General features: G+C 40.3%; 1 protein-coding gene across 2 annotated transcripts in view; it reads right to left on the bottom strand.

Annotated features, from left to right (window-relative positions):
* Window positions 1-5179: 5179 nt before the first annotated feature.
* LOC107715436 (collagen alpha-1(II) chain-like) overlaps window positions 5180-19511 on the bottom strand; it is a 45595-nt gene continuing 31263 nt past the window's right edge. For both annotated transcript variants that reach the window (XM_016521581.1, XM_016521582.1), the window contains 16 exons: window positions 16040-16147; window positions 15896-15949; window positions 15767-15820; window positions 15356-15517; window positions 15034-15141; window positions 14387-14494; window positions 10069-10122; window positions 9820-9927; window positions 9327-9380; window positions 9054-9161; window positions 8908-8961; window positions 8385-8492; window positions 7819-8107; window positions 7454-7641; window positions 7091-7333; window positions 5180-6076 (listed from right to left, as the gene is read on the bottom strand). In XM_016521581.1, coding sequence (XP_016377067.1) covers window positions 5930-6076; window positions 7091-7333; window positions 7454-7641; window positions 7819-8107; window positions 8385-8492; window positions 8908-8961; window positions 9054-9161; window positions 9327-9380; window positions 9820-9927; window positions 10069-10122; window positions 14387-14494; window positions 15034-15141; window positions 15356-15517; window positions 15767-15820; window positions 15896-15949; window positions 16040-16147 — 1947 coding nt within the window. In that variant the 3' untranslated portion in view covers window positions 5180-5929. The remainder of the gene's footprint in view (window positions 6077-7090; window positions 7334-7453; window positions 7642-7818; window positions 8108-8384; window positions 8493-8907; window positions 8962-9053; window positions 9162-9326; window positions 9381-9819; window positions 9928-10068; window positions 10123-14386; window positions 14495-15033; window positions 15142-15355; window positions 15518-15766; window positions 15821-15895; window positions 15950-16039; window positions 16148-19511) is intronic.

The following is a 19511-nucleotide window of genomic DNA, read 5'->3' as shown; positions in this document are numbered from 1 at the left end:
CTGGTCATTCTTGGTGTACCCAAAATGGTCCCACACTATCGACAGGCATTTCTCTTGTGGAAATAAAGCTTCGCTGTTTGGTCCCTCTGTCACAGTTAATCTAATGCATGTAGTAGCCTCTGATAAGCACGTCATTTTAAGCTGGTGCACCGCTAGTGTAACATTGTTTTTGATTTGCGCAAGCTGCAACAGATCCGTTCCGTGTAACAGAAACACTCGGTTTAGCGAAACCTTTACGATTAATTAACCGTGACGTTTTAAAGTGCGGTTAATCGCTGCATCCCTAGCTATGACAATGTGAGCCTGGGCTACCACGCCAACAGGCTTAACTCTAATTAGACGCGCACTGTGTAATGTTAATTAACAAAATGGATATACGTTGCAATCCTACAGATAAGACCCCAGCACCCACCTGAGCAAATATCATAATTTAGTCATTTAATATCTGCTGTTATTTTCTCCACTTCATCAGTCCCAGCGGCAGCGTAACAGCTTGTTAATTCATGTTTATTACCTAAACCACATATTAATATGTTTTATATTTTTAAAATGAAAACGAAATGAGTTGTGTTTTATATTTTGAAGAAAACGACATGGCAGTGGTACTTGATATCATTTCGTTTTATTGTAATGCGTGTATTTGTTGCATGAACCACATTTTTGTGAGCCTATTAATATTTTAAATGAAACAGAAAAGAGGCAATGCTGTTTGATATAATATTTCGTTTCACTGTAATGTATGTACGTTCCCTGAACTACATTTTTGTGGCTATTAATATGTTTAAATGAAAACGAAAAGAGGCAGTGATGTTTGATATCATATTTTGTCATATTGTATACATACAGTGAAGATAACCGGAGTAGCCAAGGCGAGCTGACTGACGTTATCAAGTACACTGCTGTTCTATTTGCAGAATTACCGGACTTGCGTCCTCGGTAGTTCGGACTTCACAAGTTCGACTCGGACGGGAGGACACAAGTCCGGTAATTCTGCAAGTGGAACAGCAGTGTACTTGATAACGTCAGTCAGAACTTTGCGTACTTGGTATTGAGAAACAGCTATAGAAAATGTGCAGGTCTGGGGGTACTCCAGGACAGGTTTGAGAACCACTGAGCTAGACCTATCGGACTGCGCCATCTAGAGTTTCATGCCAGAACTCTGTATATATATGAAATCATTTGATATATTTTATACATTCAGTTGATCAGCAGTTTCTAGCCATGCAGTCTTTCTCTTTATGACAAAATTAAATCAAAATTTATATATTTGCATGACTTTCTAACATTTACAGATGAAGAATATACCTGTGACAGAAAACACAACGTCTCAAATGCATTAAACAGCACAAATGTATTCGTTGTTTGCCATGGTGGATCGATTTGATCCATGATCGACATTAAGAGCTCCTTAAGAATAAGTGTGTACAAATTAATGAGATTGCGCGAACTTAAATAGTCGTTTATGGAACCGCTTTAGCCCCGATTGATTTGTTAGGTTATTTCAAGTCAGGTTAAATCCCCATTTTTCTTAGCACACTTTATGAAACAGGCCTCTACTGTACAAATAACTTCTCAAAGCATCAGTGCAGGGGTAACTCTTCATTAAGCTCTACATTAGAGAATTGGCATTTCATTGCTAAAGTTCTGCCTATAGAGACCGGGGGCCTTATTCCAAAATCCATGCCAACGTTCAGATTTATAAGAACGCTTTTTGATGTGAAAAGAGCTCAGCACCACGTCAGGGCCTAAGCAGGTGTCCTCACTTCTCCTTGTGACAGAGAGTCAGAGTACTGCAGGCATTTGGAAATCCAAGCAATTCTTGCCAATTCCTGACCGCTGCTCTTTTATATGCTAGTGACATTATTAAAGGGGTGTTTACAAGGTGGAGATCTGAAACCATTTAGCTGTACACAATTTCAAGATTTCACATTGGTTACACTTTATTTCGATAGTCCACTTTAGACATTCTATTAACTATAAGTAACTTTGTAACTACATGTCAACTACATGTCAACTAATTCTCATTAATTTGCAACTACATGTCTACTAACTCTCAGAGTAGACAGAGTAGGTTTAGGGTTAGTAGAATAAGTTGACAAAGAAAGTGTTAGAAGATATTAAGCAGACAATCTACTAATACTTTAATGACTGCTAGTTGACATGTAGTTGCAAAGTTACTTACTGTTAATAGAATGTCTAAAGTGGACTATCGAAATAAAGTGTTACCTTCACATTTGGAAGAGAGACAGAAGCACTTTTTTTTTGGAGGGTTTCTACGCAACACTTTATAAGTTCGGGATAGATTAAAAGCGTCGATGAGGTTAAGAAAGTCATGTGATAAAGGGTTAGACGGACAGCAGACATGGATGTTAAAATCTCCCACCAATAGAAAGCGATCGTAATTTGTGGCAATATTGCCGATCAGTTCAGTGAAATGCAGTATAAAATCCTTAGTAGAGTGCGGAGGACGGTAAAACACCCCTAGACATACAGGACCATTCCAGTCTAAGTGAATAAACTGAGCTTCAAAGCTGGAAAAGGCCATTACAGGGACCAATCGACAGCGTGCAGAGAGAGAGTTCTTTAAAATTGTTACTATAAACGAGGCCCCTGATCGTCTCTGCTGTCACATGGGTTTCCTCTGGACTCCTATGGATTCTGAAATGCCACTTTCAACTGTCTTTCAAAGAAATTCCACAAGGTGTCAGGATTTCTCTTGTCTGTATCAGTAAGTTCACAAGTATCATGTATTTGTGTGTCCAGTGCGTCTACAGATTTTTTTTTTCTGGCTTGTTTTTCCAGATTTTTTATATATATATATATATATATACTTTATATGTATGTAATGGAGTAGTTCTTTATTCCAGGTGTAAAGAACTAAAAAAATAAATGAACACACAGCCTCCCTTAGGTTGGAGTCAGACTTGTTCATCCTCTGGTAAGGTAATTTTGGTTACTATACTCACATTTGACGATATTATTTGCTATCTGTAAGTCTCCTGTGTCACACTGGAGCAAACAACAGCTATAACAAGCTCTTTTCTAAACCCACTCAGGTGTCTGGAGTGGACTTTCAGTTAGTACTCAAGACCATCTGTTAACACAGATTTAACCAGCAGCATATTTACATTTTACTCCAGTCTCAGGAACTCACGCTGCTCATTACCAAAGTCTGCGAACATGAAATAGAACCAGACATGTACTGTATGGAGAGACTCACATTTATTTTAGGAAAAATGTAACAAGTACTGGGAAAATGTATGTATATAGACCATTTGGAAAAGTGGTATATTTTATGTCAAGGTGTATGCTGAAAATGTTCTGTGACCTGACATTGTAACACCCATGATGACCTTTGGTTCTTTGTTTTCAATAATAATAACATTCAACTTCTCTTTAAAAAGTTGTGATGATAAAAATATGCTACTCTTCCCGGGGTTCACGTCAAGAGAGATGAAACAGCCCTCCTACAGTATGAAGACATAAACTTCACTTCCAGGAGACTGTCCACTGCGCGGGGGACACACATCAGGCACGTCTGTGAACGCAGCCCTGGCACCCGGTCAGGTGATGCTCAACCACACCTTTGGGAAGTCCAGTGTCCACTAAACAGGGTGATGTTTAGATCCTTGAGTTTGGTGGAGCCTGAAGTGAACTAAAGTCAAAGTAGCAGTGTCTCATAATGTCCTGTGAGTAGTGACAGGCTATTGCCTGTAGTCTGCACTGAGTCAATTTGTCATCTGTGTTCACTCTAACTGATGGAGGAAGGTGCCAAACAAGGAGAACTACGGTAAGGTTTTGTACACCAGTGGTGTAGCAGTGGTTTGATGTCTTTTTAACAGACTGCTTGGCTACAAAGGTAACTGTACTCAAAGTTCAAAGTAATCTGATAAATGTCGATGAGGCCAGCATCCGGAGAGTTGTCAGTCCTTCATCTCTGAGCAATATCTGTGTTTGCTTGTGAACTACAGAGACGATGACTGAGGTGAACGCTCTGAGGAGGTGGGAGGGATGATCCAGCTCCAGTCCCAGTAGAGGATCAGTGATGTTGGTGTCACACCAGATGGTGTTACGTGAAAACACACTTCTGTTGGATCCTTGTGATGAGTGGGAAAGACTATAGTCGGCCCATGTAGTCTCGGTCAACCGGAGAGCGTTGAGGTCCTGGGAACTTTAGGCCAGGGACGAGGAGAATACCAGGTAAGAGTGATGATCTGTGTGCACTGGATCTCAGACTATCTGCTTCAGTCTTTCTGGAACATTTGAACAATGATCGTTCTGTCTTCTTGTTCTGCTTCTTCTGTACATCATAGTTCATACTTAAGGTAGAATTATACAGTGTCACTCTAATATCCTCATTGACTCACAAGGGCATGCTATCAAATCATAATCATAAGACGAACCATCGAAGATATACCAACATTACTCTATTTATTTAATAGAAATGATTATATGTGTTGTTGCTATGGTAAAAAGTCATAGAAAAACAGGGCACAAATGTTGAAATTTACTAAACATAAATACACTAACCGGACTGACAGACCATACTGTGTGCACTACTGCACTACACAGATGTATTATCTGAAATATTAACGACCGTCATAATGAACTATTTTACATAAGCTGTGATGCTGTAATTTTTTCTTTATTTTCCAAGAAAACAAAGACAAAATAAATCAACCCACCTCTGTAAACCAATACTATATAACTGAACAAAGATGTACTATCTTTTTATTTTAGCAAAAAAAGCAACAAATGTAAAAAGCAATAAACGCAAGCAAGATGGGTTGATGCACTCTTAACCTATGATTAAGAGTGCATCTAAAACAAAGAAACAAAAAATGAGGAAAAGGGATAAAAGCAATGTCTAGGTCGTACATTTGCATTCATTAAAAACATAACAAAATAAAAACAATAAGACAGTTCTTAGCTTTTCCACGATCACGTACATAGGTTTTCAAAGGACAGGCTGTGAGACTGAAGGTAATTTTACCCAATGTGCTTAGGGCCATTCAATAAAGTTATTTTATAAAGAGTAGCATGGAGCAGGGGAAAGAACTACATTTCTCTTTTGAACTCTGACCAGAGCACAGTCTGGCTTAATGCTGACTTTACAAATTAGTAAGGCTTTACTTTTTCTGTGATGGTTTTTTTTTTACAGCATGAGGTAGCTTAAAAAAAGAAAACTCAAAACTGGGCTACAGACCACATATGTGGAACGTCTCTTTTAAAAGTACATTGAATAGTGTGGCATAATAGGGCTGAAAAAAATCTAACTTTAATGCATGAACACATATACACAGATAAACAATTAGATGTCTATTATATAACCGGTCGTTGGAAAAAAAATGCAGGGTGTTTTATAAGATTAGCACCATTGATTATGTTTTAATGCACAGTAATTTACATACACTGTGGGGATAAGAAAGACGAACACTTGCATGTGATTCTCAAAGTTCAGGCTGTTGTAAAATGTGTGAGTCCGATAATTATAGATGAAAATTATAAAATACTTAGTGTGGGACTCACTGATGTACAACTCTTGATTCAAATGCACAGGGGGAAACAGCACCTTAACAATAAATAAATAAAACCAAGACACACTTCTACTGCGGTCTTTTTCTCTGGCATACTCCCTTATGTAGCGTTCCGTTGGATTGTGAGATGTTCCCAGAGTTCTGACCAGACACTGGAGATGGAGAGTGCCGAGGGTCAGGGAATGGCAGGTCAGTCACAGATGAGTACCTCTAGTGTCTACCAGTGCATATCCTAAAAAATACTTTCGGAAGCACTTTTTTTTCTAGTCATAAAGATGTCCCACTTAAAAATGTCTAGTTCTTTAGTTTCTCTCTTTCTTTGTTCCTCGCTCTCGAGTGTGTGTTATAGCTCTCATTTGTTCTGTATCCCAGTTTCATCTGTTCCTCTTTCTTTACAAGAAACAGACGGCACCCACATCCACTCCAAACTCCTGATTTGCTCCTCCAATATCCATCGGTGCAATGTCCACAATGGGTAGGCGTGAAGTCTTCTGGGATTTGTACTCGATGACCGTCTTGCTCCATTGTCCTGTGTGTTTCTGTGGGGACAAAAAAAAACACACAAAAAAAACGCAGCTGTAAGGAGTGTTTACACAGAACATGTTTTTGCATTCTACTAAACTGCTTGTCTGTTTTTAGAAAGCAGTGTAACAATATTTCCTGAGTTTGTGAATCACATTATACTGGTAGCACTGTATGTTTGTTGTTGCATACAACCTGTGAGGACAAAAACACAAAAGCATTGTTGTCTACTTGCTCTCTTTGGCCCCGTTTACACCAGGTATTAAGATGAGTTTTTGTTGATCCGATCACAAGTGGTCAACGCTAAATACAGTTGTGAACGGGCTCTTAACATGTTTTGAGCTTGTCCACTTCTGATCACTTCCAGAGGAAGTTGAAAACGCATATGAAAATGTGTTCGAACAGCCACTAAAGTCCACCTACTCTCGCTGACTGAGCTAATTCTTTAAACATTACGATGTTCATTTCCTATCCGTTAACTGACAAAATTAGAATGCACACAACATATAATTTATAAGCATTGATAGATGTTTATAGGCTTATGTTTTTTATAATGAATGCCATTATAACGTGTGATTCTTTTTTCACAGTGCAATTCTGACTGATATGTCTAGCAGAATTTTTATCCATGCAGTGCACTTTTTAAAAATAGCTTTATAAATATGTAAATTTCATGAGTTTATTTCACAATATTAGATCGAAAGATCAGAAAAAGCCCACATTCAGTGACCCACATACCCTCTCCTCAAAAGAAATACTGAGTTGGTTGAAAGTGGACAGAATAGATGGATTAAAACAGCAGGTGTGAACGGGAATGTGTCTCCCTCGTCTACTTGTGAACTGATCGACCAAAACACATCTTAATACCAGGTGCAATACAGGGCCTTTGTGTCATTTTGCTGCACTGAAACAGCTCTAGAACTATTATGGTTACATTCACTTCCATTATTATTATTATTATTATTATTATTATTATTATTATTATTATTATTATTATTAAATCCCAAGCCTGGTCAAAAGTGTTTCTTCACCTTGCAACCATCCTCAAGAACAGTATATGTGAAGCGGCTGTTGCCCTCAGCTCGGATTTCCACATTATTGGATCCCTGCAGCAGCAGAGCTTTCTTCAGGTCTCCAGTGGCCTCATCCATGTAGGCCACGCTGTTCTTGCAGTGGTAGGTGAGGTTCTGCGAGGCCTCTGTGGACAGCAGTCTTAGGAAAGTCATCTGAATGCTTGCTGTGTTAGGTGCCAGATTGTCGTCTCCATAGCCAAACTGGGGATGGAAAATGGAAGAAAGTACATTAGACAGAGATGATCTAAATCCTAAAGAATAGTTCTGAATAGTCCTGAATCCAACTCAAGGGTCAACAGGACCAGAAAGAGAAAGACTCACATGGAATCCACCATTCATGGCTTCTCCAAACCAAACGTGTTTGTGTTCAGCTCCCTTGGAAGTCCACCAGTTCTTGCGTGGGATATTGGCGGGTTTAGGATAAATGCAGGTCTCACCGGTCTCCATGTTGCAGAACACCTTCATAGCATCTACGGTGCAGCCCTGGTTAGGATCAATCCAGTATTCACCTACAGAGAGACAGAATTTTATTTCAAGTTTCAAGTAAACAAGAGAGCAGCAGACGGCCAGCCAAACACACAGGCGCCATCTTGAAATCTATTTACAGCACATATCCCCTATACTTTATCAAGGCAGAAGCCAACCCTCCCACATAAGGCCTGCTCATGCCTGCAGGCCAAACTCACCGCTCTTCCAGTCTGGGTGGCAGTGTTTCAGGTCTCTGCAGGTCCGGGCCGGGCTCTTTTTAGTACCATCAGGACTGCGGATGTTCTCAATCTGGTTGTTCAGGGATTTCAGAGTGGCATCGACCTCTGCATCATGCTGAACATTACCTTCGGCGGCTTGGTCTGCCCTCATGTACCTCAAAGGATCAGGAGCCTTTTCAGGATGAGACAAACCAGCGAAAGCAGACATGTCGATGCCAGGCCCTGGTGGGCCAGGGAGACCGGGGGAACCAGGGTTTCCTGGGTGGCCCTGAGAATAAGCAGTGTATTTACTGTTAAACAAATGGCCTTACGTTTCAGCAAACTTTGTTTAATCAGAATTTTTAAGACCAGCATTTCCCAACCCTGGTCCTTGAGTATCCCCAACACTACACATTTTGAACGTCTCCTTTATCTGGCATGCCCATTTCAGGTCTTGGAGTCTCTACTAACTGGCTTGATTCAGGTGTGTTTAACTAGGGGGGCAAACAAAATGTGAAGTGTTTGGGATAACGCTGTATAGATCTAGTCTTCGCTTTGCTACTCACGGCTGGCCCAGTCTCTCCAGAATGGCCACGAGGTCCAGGGGGTCCGATGGGTCCAGGCAAACCATTGGTTCCATCTTTTCCAGCTGGACCAACAGGGCCTGGGGGTCCCTGGAAAGAGTCAGAAGTCTAAGTCTCAGCGCAGCATCACCCGTTTGCATAATACAAGGGTGTCCAATCCTGCTCCTGTAGAGCTGCTGGCCTCCAGAGTTTAGTTCCAACCTGCTCTAACATACTTGCCTGTACCTTTCAAGTAATTTTTGGGCCTCATTTTTAAAATGTTGCATAACCATCCCACATAGCCACAAGGAAAAGTGTGTACATCTGCTTAAACCCTGACATGGTGCTTTTCCATGTCAGTGATCTTTTAAAATATGAACGTTGCTGTGGGTTTTAGCATAGGTACACTCTAAGATCAAATTTTATAAATGAGGCCCCTTGTGTTTGATTAAGGTTGGAGCTAAACTCTGCAGGGTTTGACACCAGTGTAAATACAGATGTAGTAATAATGTTCCTGGCTACATACTCTTGCTCCACCGGGTCCAGCAGGTCCAGAAGCTCCTTGGTCACCAGGTTGCCCCTGTGTGTGGAGTGTTATCACATTACATCTTACCTCAGTATCTGCATATGGAATACTTTAGCTGAATATGTCACAAAGAAATAGCAACTTACAGGAGGCCCAGGCAGACCCTGAAGACCGGTGAAACCTCTGTGTCCTTTCTGTCCTCTCTCACCTGAATCGCCAACCTCTCCCTTATCTCCGCGCGGGCCTTGTGGGCCCTGTAATTAATGGACATGAGCATTGCAACTCTACATTAAATCTATAAAGTCTACATTCAATTTTTTGTGCATAAATTGGCACATTGAGCATTGAAAGCAGAATCAAGTAAATAAATCAAGAAAAGGACCAGACTGTTACTCATGTGTGGGAAGAGAAGCACTCACAGGCATTCCCCGAGCTCCAGCAGGCCCTAGAGGTCCAGCAGGTCCTTTAGGTCCCTACAGTTAAAAGTAATGAGTGTATCAAGTGCGTTCTATGTAAAATGTCATCTTTTGGCTTAAAATCACCTATTGTAAATCATAAATCCTTTTTTTTTGTCTAGTCATTTCCAGTAGTGTATTTTTGGAAAGGCCTGTGCTTTCCACTCTTTTACTATGTATTAATGGCAGCTTTGAGGCATAATCCCATCCAGCCATACCACTTTCCAGATGCAACATCACATTTTAAGGGAAATTCAACTAGGAAAGCTTGGAATGTCTCAACAATTTTGATTGGTGTTTTTATAGCATTTGTAAAGTCACTCATACACATTCCACACTGTTGAGAAAAATGACATGAGTATCGATACTGAATTTATTTATTTAAATAGCTTTCATTCATTTCAAACTGAGAACATTTATGGTAAAAAATCTCAGATCTCTTGGAATCTGTACTTACGGCCTCTCCTCTGTCTCCCTGTTTGCCGGTGGGTCCGACTGGACCAGGAGCACCAGTACCACCTGGAGCACCAGGAGCACCAGCTGGACCAGTGTCACCTCTGTCACCCTGAACAGAACACAGACCGTGATGCAGTGAGTCAGCAAGCATAACTCAGACCACACAACAACAAGGACAGCTTAGTGAAACCACGTCTATGGAGGCCTTATAAGAAAGTAGATGGATATACACATCCTCTTTGATGCCCACCTTTATTCCTGCAGAACCGTCTCGGCCAGGAGGACCATCAGATCCGGGATTGCCCTGCAAAAAAAAAAAAAAATTATAATATTAAACTCGCTGTGAGCGCTTTATGTATGTACAGCATGTATGTGCGTACTGATTAATCTCAGCTTCAAGACAACAAGCAACTGTATACAAGGCATCTTGTTGATTGGTTTTCATGTTTGTTGGGAAACGGTAAAACTGGTTTATATTGTGTGTGAAAGCAGAGTTTTTAATTTGCAGTAAGTCCTTAAGAAATGTTCAATCATTCATTACTCTGTCATCCAAACGGCCCTAACCATGTAAACGCTTAACACTGTGTTAACCTGGGTAACACTTCTTTGTATCTACATTTGGATTCGCTCCTTTCCTCTCCTCTCCAACAGCCAGAGATGCTACACTCTCAGTTTCTTTATGGGGAATTGGTCATAGAGAAATAGCTTGTGGTGGTTTAGGCTAATCTGTTCATTTCACAGTTTGCTGCACGTTTGTTTGCTAAATCTGGCAAACAGTCAATTCTAACAGGCATTATGCTTCCTTTTTAGTAAGGACAGCTGGTTCGCACCAATTCATCATACGAGGAGTATGAAGGTGAGCACGTTCTGCAAGCGAGACAGCTCATCTTATAGCTGTCAGGATGGGCTTTTCCTGTTCCTAGAGTGCTGCAGTTCACTTCCAGGCCTGATCCAACACACCTGTCTGTAATGATCAAATTCTCCTGAAGATCCTGATGGGCTGCTTCAGGTGTGTTGGATTTGGGCTGGAGGTGAACTTTAGGAAGGCAGATCCCCAGGAACAGGAATGCACACCACTGTCCTAAGTAGTAAACACTTCAGCCATTCATTATTTCAGTACAGTTGATACTGAAAAATATCAATTCTGCCCTCATTTAATTAGCTTCATGCCATTTCATTCCTGTATGACTGCTGCTGAACACACACACAACACTGAGACATCTTCAATAGATATTTTATGTTTCACAGAAGAAAGAAAGAAAGTCATTCAGAATTGGAAAGACACGAGGGAAAGTAAATGATGACAAAATTATACTTTTTCGGTGAATTTTGTTTTACAAATGCAGTTTGGAAACCAAAATCCTCGTTCACAGTGCTCTACTTGAATCATTCATATTTTGCTTTATATAAAGAACTGGTTTGTTGTTTGTCTGAGTTTATTTTATTGGTTTCTTTTTTGGGTGAACTGATTAAATAAGTTAGTTTCATTACAAAATGCAGTTACACTTCAATGATGAATGCATTTTGTTCAAAAAGTTATTTTTTTTTGTATCCACTCTTATGTGTATGAAACGGAAGGAACATTTGTTCAGTTTTGGGTTTGGAATTTTGTGCATGAAATGAAGAGCTGGTTTTACATTTCAGTTGATGAGATGCAGCTGACTTTGTCTTTCTTTGTATTAAATGCATTAAAATACTAGCAATGGTACAAATAGTATACTAGAGTTGGTATTATAAATATGTAAACCTATTTAACCTGCATATTTAAACCTAAATATTCAACCTCCATTGTTTGAATTGGTGTCAGAAACCTATAGAAGGATTGATCTCTGGTTAGATGGGGGAACTGGGAACTCTGGGAATGTCGGAAAGGCAATGCAATGAAATATCTGGGAAAAAACATTCAGGAAATTTGTCCATAAGGATGCAAAAATCTTGAAATAGCATTGTCTATAAGGCAGGGAGCAAAGACATGATTAGTACATTTACATTTACATTTAGACATTTAGCAGACGCTTTTATCCAAAGCGACTTACAATTGGGGGATACATAAAGCGATTCTTCTTAAAAGAGGCAAACAGATACAGGAAGTGCTTGTAATACCAAGTTTTTAAATAAGTACACGCTAGAAAGAGAAGGAATAGATAAAGAGATAGAAGTTGTTGTTCTTTTTGTTTTTGTTTTTTTTTATGATGATGAAGTCAAGTAGCTTCGAAAAAGATGAGTTTTCAGCTGTTGCTTGAAAATGGTCAGGGATTCAGCATTCCGGATAGGGGTGGGAAGATCGTTCCACCAGCCAGGAATGATGAAGCTGTGCAGTGCCAGGGGCTCCAGGAACAGATAGAATAGTAGCTACTGGCAATAATACACTGGACCGGAGAGAGACTTCAACAACTACATTCTGAAGTGGAGGACAAAACGGGCCGTTTTCAACTAACTGAACGATTTCATGATAGAGCACAGTATAAACTGGTAAAATGCAGCGATGGTACAAAATCAGTGATGGGCCGTGACAGCTGTCTCATTGCAAGGCTTAAAGATGACAGCCATGTGGATTCACTGTATAATACATAGACGAGTCTAGACAAGAACACGCCAAATGATCTTCAGCGTGTCCTCAATGAAGCTGTGAAATTGCTCAACCTGATCAAAGCACAAGCTCTAAATGTCAGTTCTGGGATTGGAAATGGGAGCACTTTACAAACAGCTGCTTCTGCACACTCAAGTCTGCTGGCTGTCATCAACACTCTGTGACTTGTGTGAACAAGTACTACTTTTTCTGTCAAATATTCGGTCTTCACTGCACAGTTTTGATGTCTCTTTTATCTAACACACCCATTTGAGGTCTTGGAGTCTTTACTAACGAGCTGATAATTAGATTCAGGTGTGTTTGATTGAGGAGACATATAAAATGTGCAGCGCTGGGGACTCCAAGACCAGGATTGGGAACCACTGGTTTATAGTAATTTCCGAACTATAAGTCACAACTTTTTATCATGTGCTGTGACTTAGATTTCAAATGAGTTATGTAATGCAAGTAACGCCAAGCACACAAAACATGAGCAAAACTCACACATTTGGATTTGTGCAGAATGTAATATATGAAACATACAGTGGGTTTAGAAAAGAATCAGCCCCCCTTTAGAATAATCATGTGTATTGCTTTGTAGCCTGAAAAGAAGACGGACACAGTTTTTGTTTTATCCAGCTGTATTTACTCAGTGCAGCTTATAACATCCAAGTGAAAGATAGAACACCAACATGTCAGAACAAAAAAAAAAAAAAAACTGAGTTGGAAAAAGGATCAGCCCCTTGAGTCAGTATTTTGTTGAAGCACCTTTTGCTTTAATTACACCCTTTAGTGTGTTGGGATTTGTCTCTACTAACTTTACAATATTTGCCCACTCTTCTTTGCAGAACTGCTCAAGTTCAGTTAAATGTGGGGTTTAAGTCTGGGCTCTGACGAGGCCATGCAAGAACATTCAGCTTCTTCTCCTTCAGCCACTGTGCGTCAGTTCTGCCGTGTGCTTTGGCTCATTGTTATGTTGGGAGGTAAACCTTCTTCCCATTGACAGCTTTCTGGCAGAGGGCAGCAGATTTTCCTCAAGAATTTGACGGTATATTGTCCCATCCATGTTTCCTTCTATCCTGACGAGTGCTCCAGTTCCTGCTGCAGAGAAACAGCCCATAACAGGACTTGGCAAAGCTCAGTCGTGACTGCATGTGGCTTTTCTTGAGGAGCGGCTTTTTTCCATTAAAGCCACATCTGTGGAGAATCTGTGATATTGTTGTCACATGCACACAATGATCACTCTTTGTCATAAACTCCTGCAGCTGCTTCAGAGTTGCTGTAGCTCTCGGTTGTCTCTCTGATCAGTTTCCTCTGGCTCTTTCATCAGTTTGGAGTGACGTCCTGATCCAGGGAGGCTCTGTGTTTTACCAAACACCTTCCACTTCTTAATAATAGACTTCACTGTGCTTCTAGGCATTGATAAAGCCTTTGAAATGTTTTTGTCTCCATCTCCTGACTTGTGTCTGTCCACAACTTTATCCCGGAGATTTTTTGACAATGTCTTGCCACCCATAGCTGATTGTTTGCTTCAGTTGCACTACCAATGACTGAAATGCTACAGGAAAGCTCTTTTCATGCTGAGCTGATCAAAATGAGCACAGCTGATCACAGTTGGAAGTCAAATGGCTTTGTGTGCCATTGAGAAGGTGATCAGCTACACCTGATTGAGTTTACAAGTCATTTTTAGGAGGAGCTGATCCTTTCTCCAACTCAGTGATTCTGTTTTTTATTTATTTATTTCTGACATGTTGGTGTTCTATCTTTCACTTGGATGTTATAAGTTGCACTGAGTAAATACAGCTGGATAAAACAAAAACTGTGTCTTCATTTCAGGCTGCAAAGCAACACGTGATTATTTTCTAAACCCACTGTAACTTAGGTGTGACCTGAACTCCATACACTGTGCAGTTTGCATATTTTCTTTGGTCTGACAGCTGGCTGATTTTAAGGATTGTGCTTAAGTAAATCACGAGAACCATGGTTGGTTGTAACATACCTCTCTCCCAGGTTCCCCAGCAGGTCCTGTCAGACCAGGCGCTCCCACGGGTCCAGGAGGTCCACGGTCTCCAGGTCCACCAGGAGCTCCTTGTTTACCAGGCTCACCCTGTGATGGGGATTCATCAGCTGAACGTGAGCCACCTGTATTAGCTTTGCATTTGCCTGCATAAAACTCTCTGTCCTTTGCTATTTCTTAACTGTAAGTGCTATTTGAGAAATGATCAATCCCATATTTAACAACATGCCTTTTGATATTTAGTCATGCTGTTGTGATTTTTGTTGACATTGAGAAAACTTCTTGTCTCTGTGGTTAATGGTGCACGAGGCAAGCAAAGCAGAAGTGCCTTCATACACTATCTTGCAACTGTACTTATTTATTATTATTTTTTAATGCATTCACAGCAAAGTGTTTCATCGGCAAGGGCAGTTGATCCTCAAACACTGAAAAACATTCTCATGCTTTTATCTATTTGTCATATTCACTGGGAACTGAAAAGCAGGCAAAGTAGAACTACGTACATAAAGTTCACCTTAAAGGAAAATCTGATAAAAATCTTATGACTGAAACAGTTTCTCTGTCTCCTGTCACTGTCATCATTACTATCCTAAATGTCAGAGTGTTTATCTGGGACGGTGGAGACTCACAGAGGGTCCAGGCAGGCCGGGGAAACCTCTTTCACCACGCTGTCCAGGAAGTCCAACAATACCACGCTGGCCAGCCAGACCCTGAGGACCTGCAGGCCCATCCGGACCCTGGGACAGGACAGAAGTGAAAGCCACAATGACAAAATCATATTATTCTCCAACAATAGAACCTAAAAATGTTTCACTCATCACAAAATGAGTCTGGACAGGCTAAATCACTAGACTCAGAGTGTTACTATTTTTACTATGTGTTGAGGTGGAAATGCTGTATATTCCCACTGACAGACAGCCATGCTAAATGAGATCCAGTAAAACTACATACATGAGGGCCATCTTCTCCAGGATCTCCCTTCTCGCCAGGAGTCCCAGCCGGCCCACGCAGCCCAGCGTCACCGGGTCTTCCAGGAGGTCCACCGTCACCATGCACACCCTTTGGACCATCTTTACCAGGAGGACCAGCAGGACCAGCGGGACCCGGGTTACCCTGAGAACGCACATTAACATGAATGAAGATCCTGAGGTGTAGAGTACATGATGGACACAGGATGTGACAGGACATCTGTACATCATTAGGCACCTAGAAGCTTCGGCTGAGCATTAGTAGTTTGGACTGATGCACACATTAGGTTAATCAAATGTTTTATACTACACTAATGATGTACATTTTTATACTGTGCAGTTATTCCTCAAGTGAGGTCTTTGTTATAGTGAATAGGTCCGTTGTTTTACTTACATTGGGTCCAGGAGGTCCAACTCTACCAGCGGATCCAGGGAAACCTGTGGCACCCTACAAAATTCATAAAAATAAAATTTCAGTTTCATGATCTACATTTACAAAGAATGCCCTTTTGTTTGTACTTACAGGAGGTCCTTGAGCACCGCGAGCCCCTTTTGGTCCAGACACACCAGTTGGTCCCTATAACCAAAGCAGGAATACACAATATGAAGCAATACAGGGCAAATGTTGTCTTGAGACGGGAAAGCAAATTCATTTGGCTGATGTTACCTGAGGACCTGGAGCTCCAGAAGGCCCCTGAGGGCCCGGTGCACCAGCATCACCCTTCTGCCCACCTTCACCCTGCTCTCCCTTAACGCCAGGCTGTCCATCTGCACCCTAACATATCCAGATCAATCAGTGAACAATCAGTAACAATGTAGCTGTCAGTGCTGTTAGTGGTTCAACACTCACACCTTTTTATGTCATTAATCAAGATGCAATGGGAGTTCATCCATCCTTAATATCACTGTTAAAATGTTAAATCTATTAATTTCAAGTTTGTTGTAAAATTCATGACTGTATGAACTTCAGTTCTTGAATTAGAATTTTCATAAAACTGCTACATTTCCTTAAATATGTCCCAAAATAAGTTCGCAATGCTAAAATGAGTGATGATTTAAAAACAATTGAATTGGCAACCATTCTCACAGCTCCAGCTCCTGAATCAACTTCAGAACAGAAGATGCTTAGGAGGGACTTTAACTGCACACAAATCGTTGACATTATAAAGCTGTAGTTTGTCTCTGCAGCCACATCAGAGCTCGCTGCCATCACTGGTGCAGTTACACTAACAGTTTTAAACGTGTGTGATATGACAAGTTCTGAGACAGAATAATTGTATAACTTGTTTGGCGTGTTGTTCTGGGTAATGAGCCATGTCATTACATCATTTATGATTAGACAGCAAACTCATCTGCCTTCTCTTTTACTGATCACTGAGATCTCAGTTCTTGCTTTATTAAATAAATGAGGCCAAGCAATTATAAGCATTCACTTTTAGTCATTTGCTCCATCTTTCCATCTTTTTCACCTCTTCATTTTATTTTCTGCACAAATAAGTGCACAAACACTTAGATGACTGGTTTCACCATTAGCTGGGTAATATCTAGTCCAAAGCCCTTTTTATTTGTGGGTTTCGTTTGTGCACTGCTATAACAAAAAAAAAAAAAAAAAACAGCTATTCCAGTAGTTTGATGGTCAGATTGTGTGAGCTTGGCGTATAAGAGCATCTGAGACTTTTACTGAAGAAAGAGTAAAGATGAGGTGCAGCTATTAAGATTGCCATTGCTGTACTTACAGGTGGACCAGCAAAACCAGCAGGACCAAAAGGACCAGTCTCTCCTCTGTCACCCTGTCAAAAACATAAAGCCTTAGTTTTATTATATCATACTAGTACATTTTTATACTGTATGTACAATAATGATGCCATACCATCGGTTAAAACAGTGCTTTAGTTTATAGAGGTTGCTCATGTCACATTCTTTTCCTAGAAGTGCATATGTATAAAGCATATACAATTATCCATCCATCCATCCATCCATCCATCCATCTATCCATCTATCTATCTATCTATCAGGGGCGTTTCCTCCGAGGAGGCAATGGAGGTAGTGCCTCCTCAAAATACTGGATAAGAAAAAAAAAGTAGTAAAAACGCAAATATTACAAAATATAACATTAAAAAGTGTATAAATCACTCATATTTCTAAAGAAACATTGTCCAACAGCGACACCAGCAGGTAAAGTTACAGCAGGAGTCCGCATCTCTCGCCTCCCCTGAGCCCACTGAGTTTTAACCAACAGATCAACTAAAGCGTGCAGTGGGGGGGTAACTGAGAATGAATGAGGGAAAATCACGTGAGAGGAGACAATGCCTCCATGGCGATATGATTTGGATCTGACTGGTTATGTTCGACTTGTGTTTGTGTGCGCTCCAAGTTCGCAAATCAGTCTGAAAGAACTATATAATGGCGTTAATGGGAAGACAATTAAAAAAGTAAACAACTCACACACTTAGATATAACCACTTTGTTACATCAAAATAAGACTTAAAATAGCCTGAAAACATGATCTGTGGGAGTTTTTAGTGAGTAATCAGCTTGGTCAAATTTAAAGTAAATCTCTGTGTCTGTGTTATTTACTGAGCTTTGATGACTGATGATCTGAAAAATTCAGTTGAAAGTTAACTATTAAAAAAATAGCTGAACATAACTTCACGAATAAAATAAATTGTTTAAATTGTTACTTCCTTGAGTTATTATTTGGGAATAAATGTAAAATGCTTAAAAACACTAACTTGATGAGATTCATACTTGGCTTTAATACACAGAATATTGATTACAGTGTTAATGTAAAAATATAAAATAGAATATTAAAGTTTATTTAACAAAGAAAATGTGACTGGGACTTGAATTTACATTTGATTAAACAAAAAGAAAAAAACTTTGAATAAACTTTGAATTAACTTTGTATGTGGATTATTGAGTTATATAAATTTAACTGCTGACAATTTGACTTGATCCTGTATTGAAACTTAGTCAGTCACAGTATTGCATTGATCATGGTTTCGGGTCTCAAACAACTGCCCTTTCCAGTGAACATAAGAATGAACGTGACTAGAATTTTATTATCAAATGTGTCATATCATGTCTGGCGTATTAGGCGAGACACAGTATGACAAAACTGCATGACAGATTAAACTTCTCAGTATGTAAATTCAGAGGTCGTACAAAGTTTAATTTCATCTTTGAGCAACAGAAGATTACTGCATGCAATGAGTTACATAGGCAAGTTGCAGAAATATGTTGACTTCAATGTAGAATGTATGGAAAGCAGATAAATGCCACTATTCTGAACACAGGTCTCTGAATACTGATATAGTTTGGGGGAGACTCACAGGAACACCGCGAGTACCAGCAGCTCCAGACGGTCCTGCAGGTCCAGATTCTCCCTGAGAAATGTACGGGGTAGTGATTAATATTAGATGTTCAACAGATTAACAAACTGATAATAAACTGATAACTTTAGTACCTTTTCACCATTGGGTCCCGCAGGACCATGGGGGCCGATTGGACCCGTTAAACCCTGGAAAGACACAAAGCAGCTTTCTCATCCACTCCTGTTCATAAACTTCAGTAGTATGATTAAAAAAGGCTCTTATTATCATCCCTACAGAAGAGCAGTTTGACAGAAATGACACACACTCATATGAATTCACACATGCATTCATCCAGAACTGAACTCATACTGGCATATTCATGCAGTTAACCCGCTGCAACACGCACATGCTCTTCAGGATTCATTTGGTTGATGTATTTAGTTATATCATGTAGACCAATGGTGTCCAGTGGCTTGAAGACTGCACAAGAAGTATGGCTTAATCATATTTCTTCTTATCGCCATTTGTATACCAATCAGATACTGTATGTAGTTCACTGTTCAGCAGTAGTTTGAGAAGCAGCTTTTACAGCAACACTGCACATGCACGCACACATACTGTACACAAACATTGGGCCCTATTTTAATGATCTAAGCGCATGGTCTAAAGCGCACGGCGCAGGTGCACTCAGGGCATGTCCGAATCCACTTTTGCTAGTTTAACGACGGGAAAATGGCCGCCGCGCCCGGTGCATGGTCTAAACGGGTTGTCCCTATTCTCTTAATGAATAATGGGTGTTTTTTGGGCGTAACGTGCAATAAACCA

The sequence above is a fragment of the Sinocyclocheilus rhinocerous genome, unplaced genomic scaffold (assembly GCF_001515625.1).
Source record: "Sinocyclocheilus rhinocerous isolate Xijiao unplaced genomic scaffold, SAMN03320098_v1.1 scaffold2465, whole genome shotgun sequence".
NCBI lineage: Eukaryota > Metazoa > Chordata > Actinopteri > Cypriniformes > Cyprinidae > Sinocyclocheilus > Sinocyclocheilus rhinocerous.
This window is presented reverse-complemented; position numbering and strand designations above follow the sequence as displayed.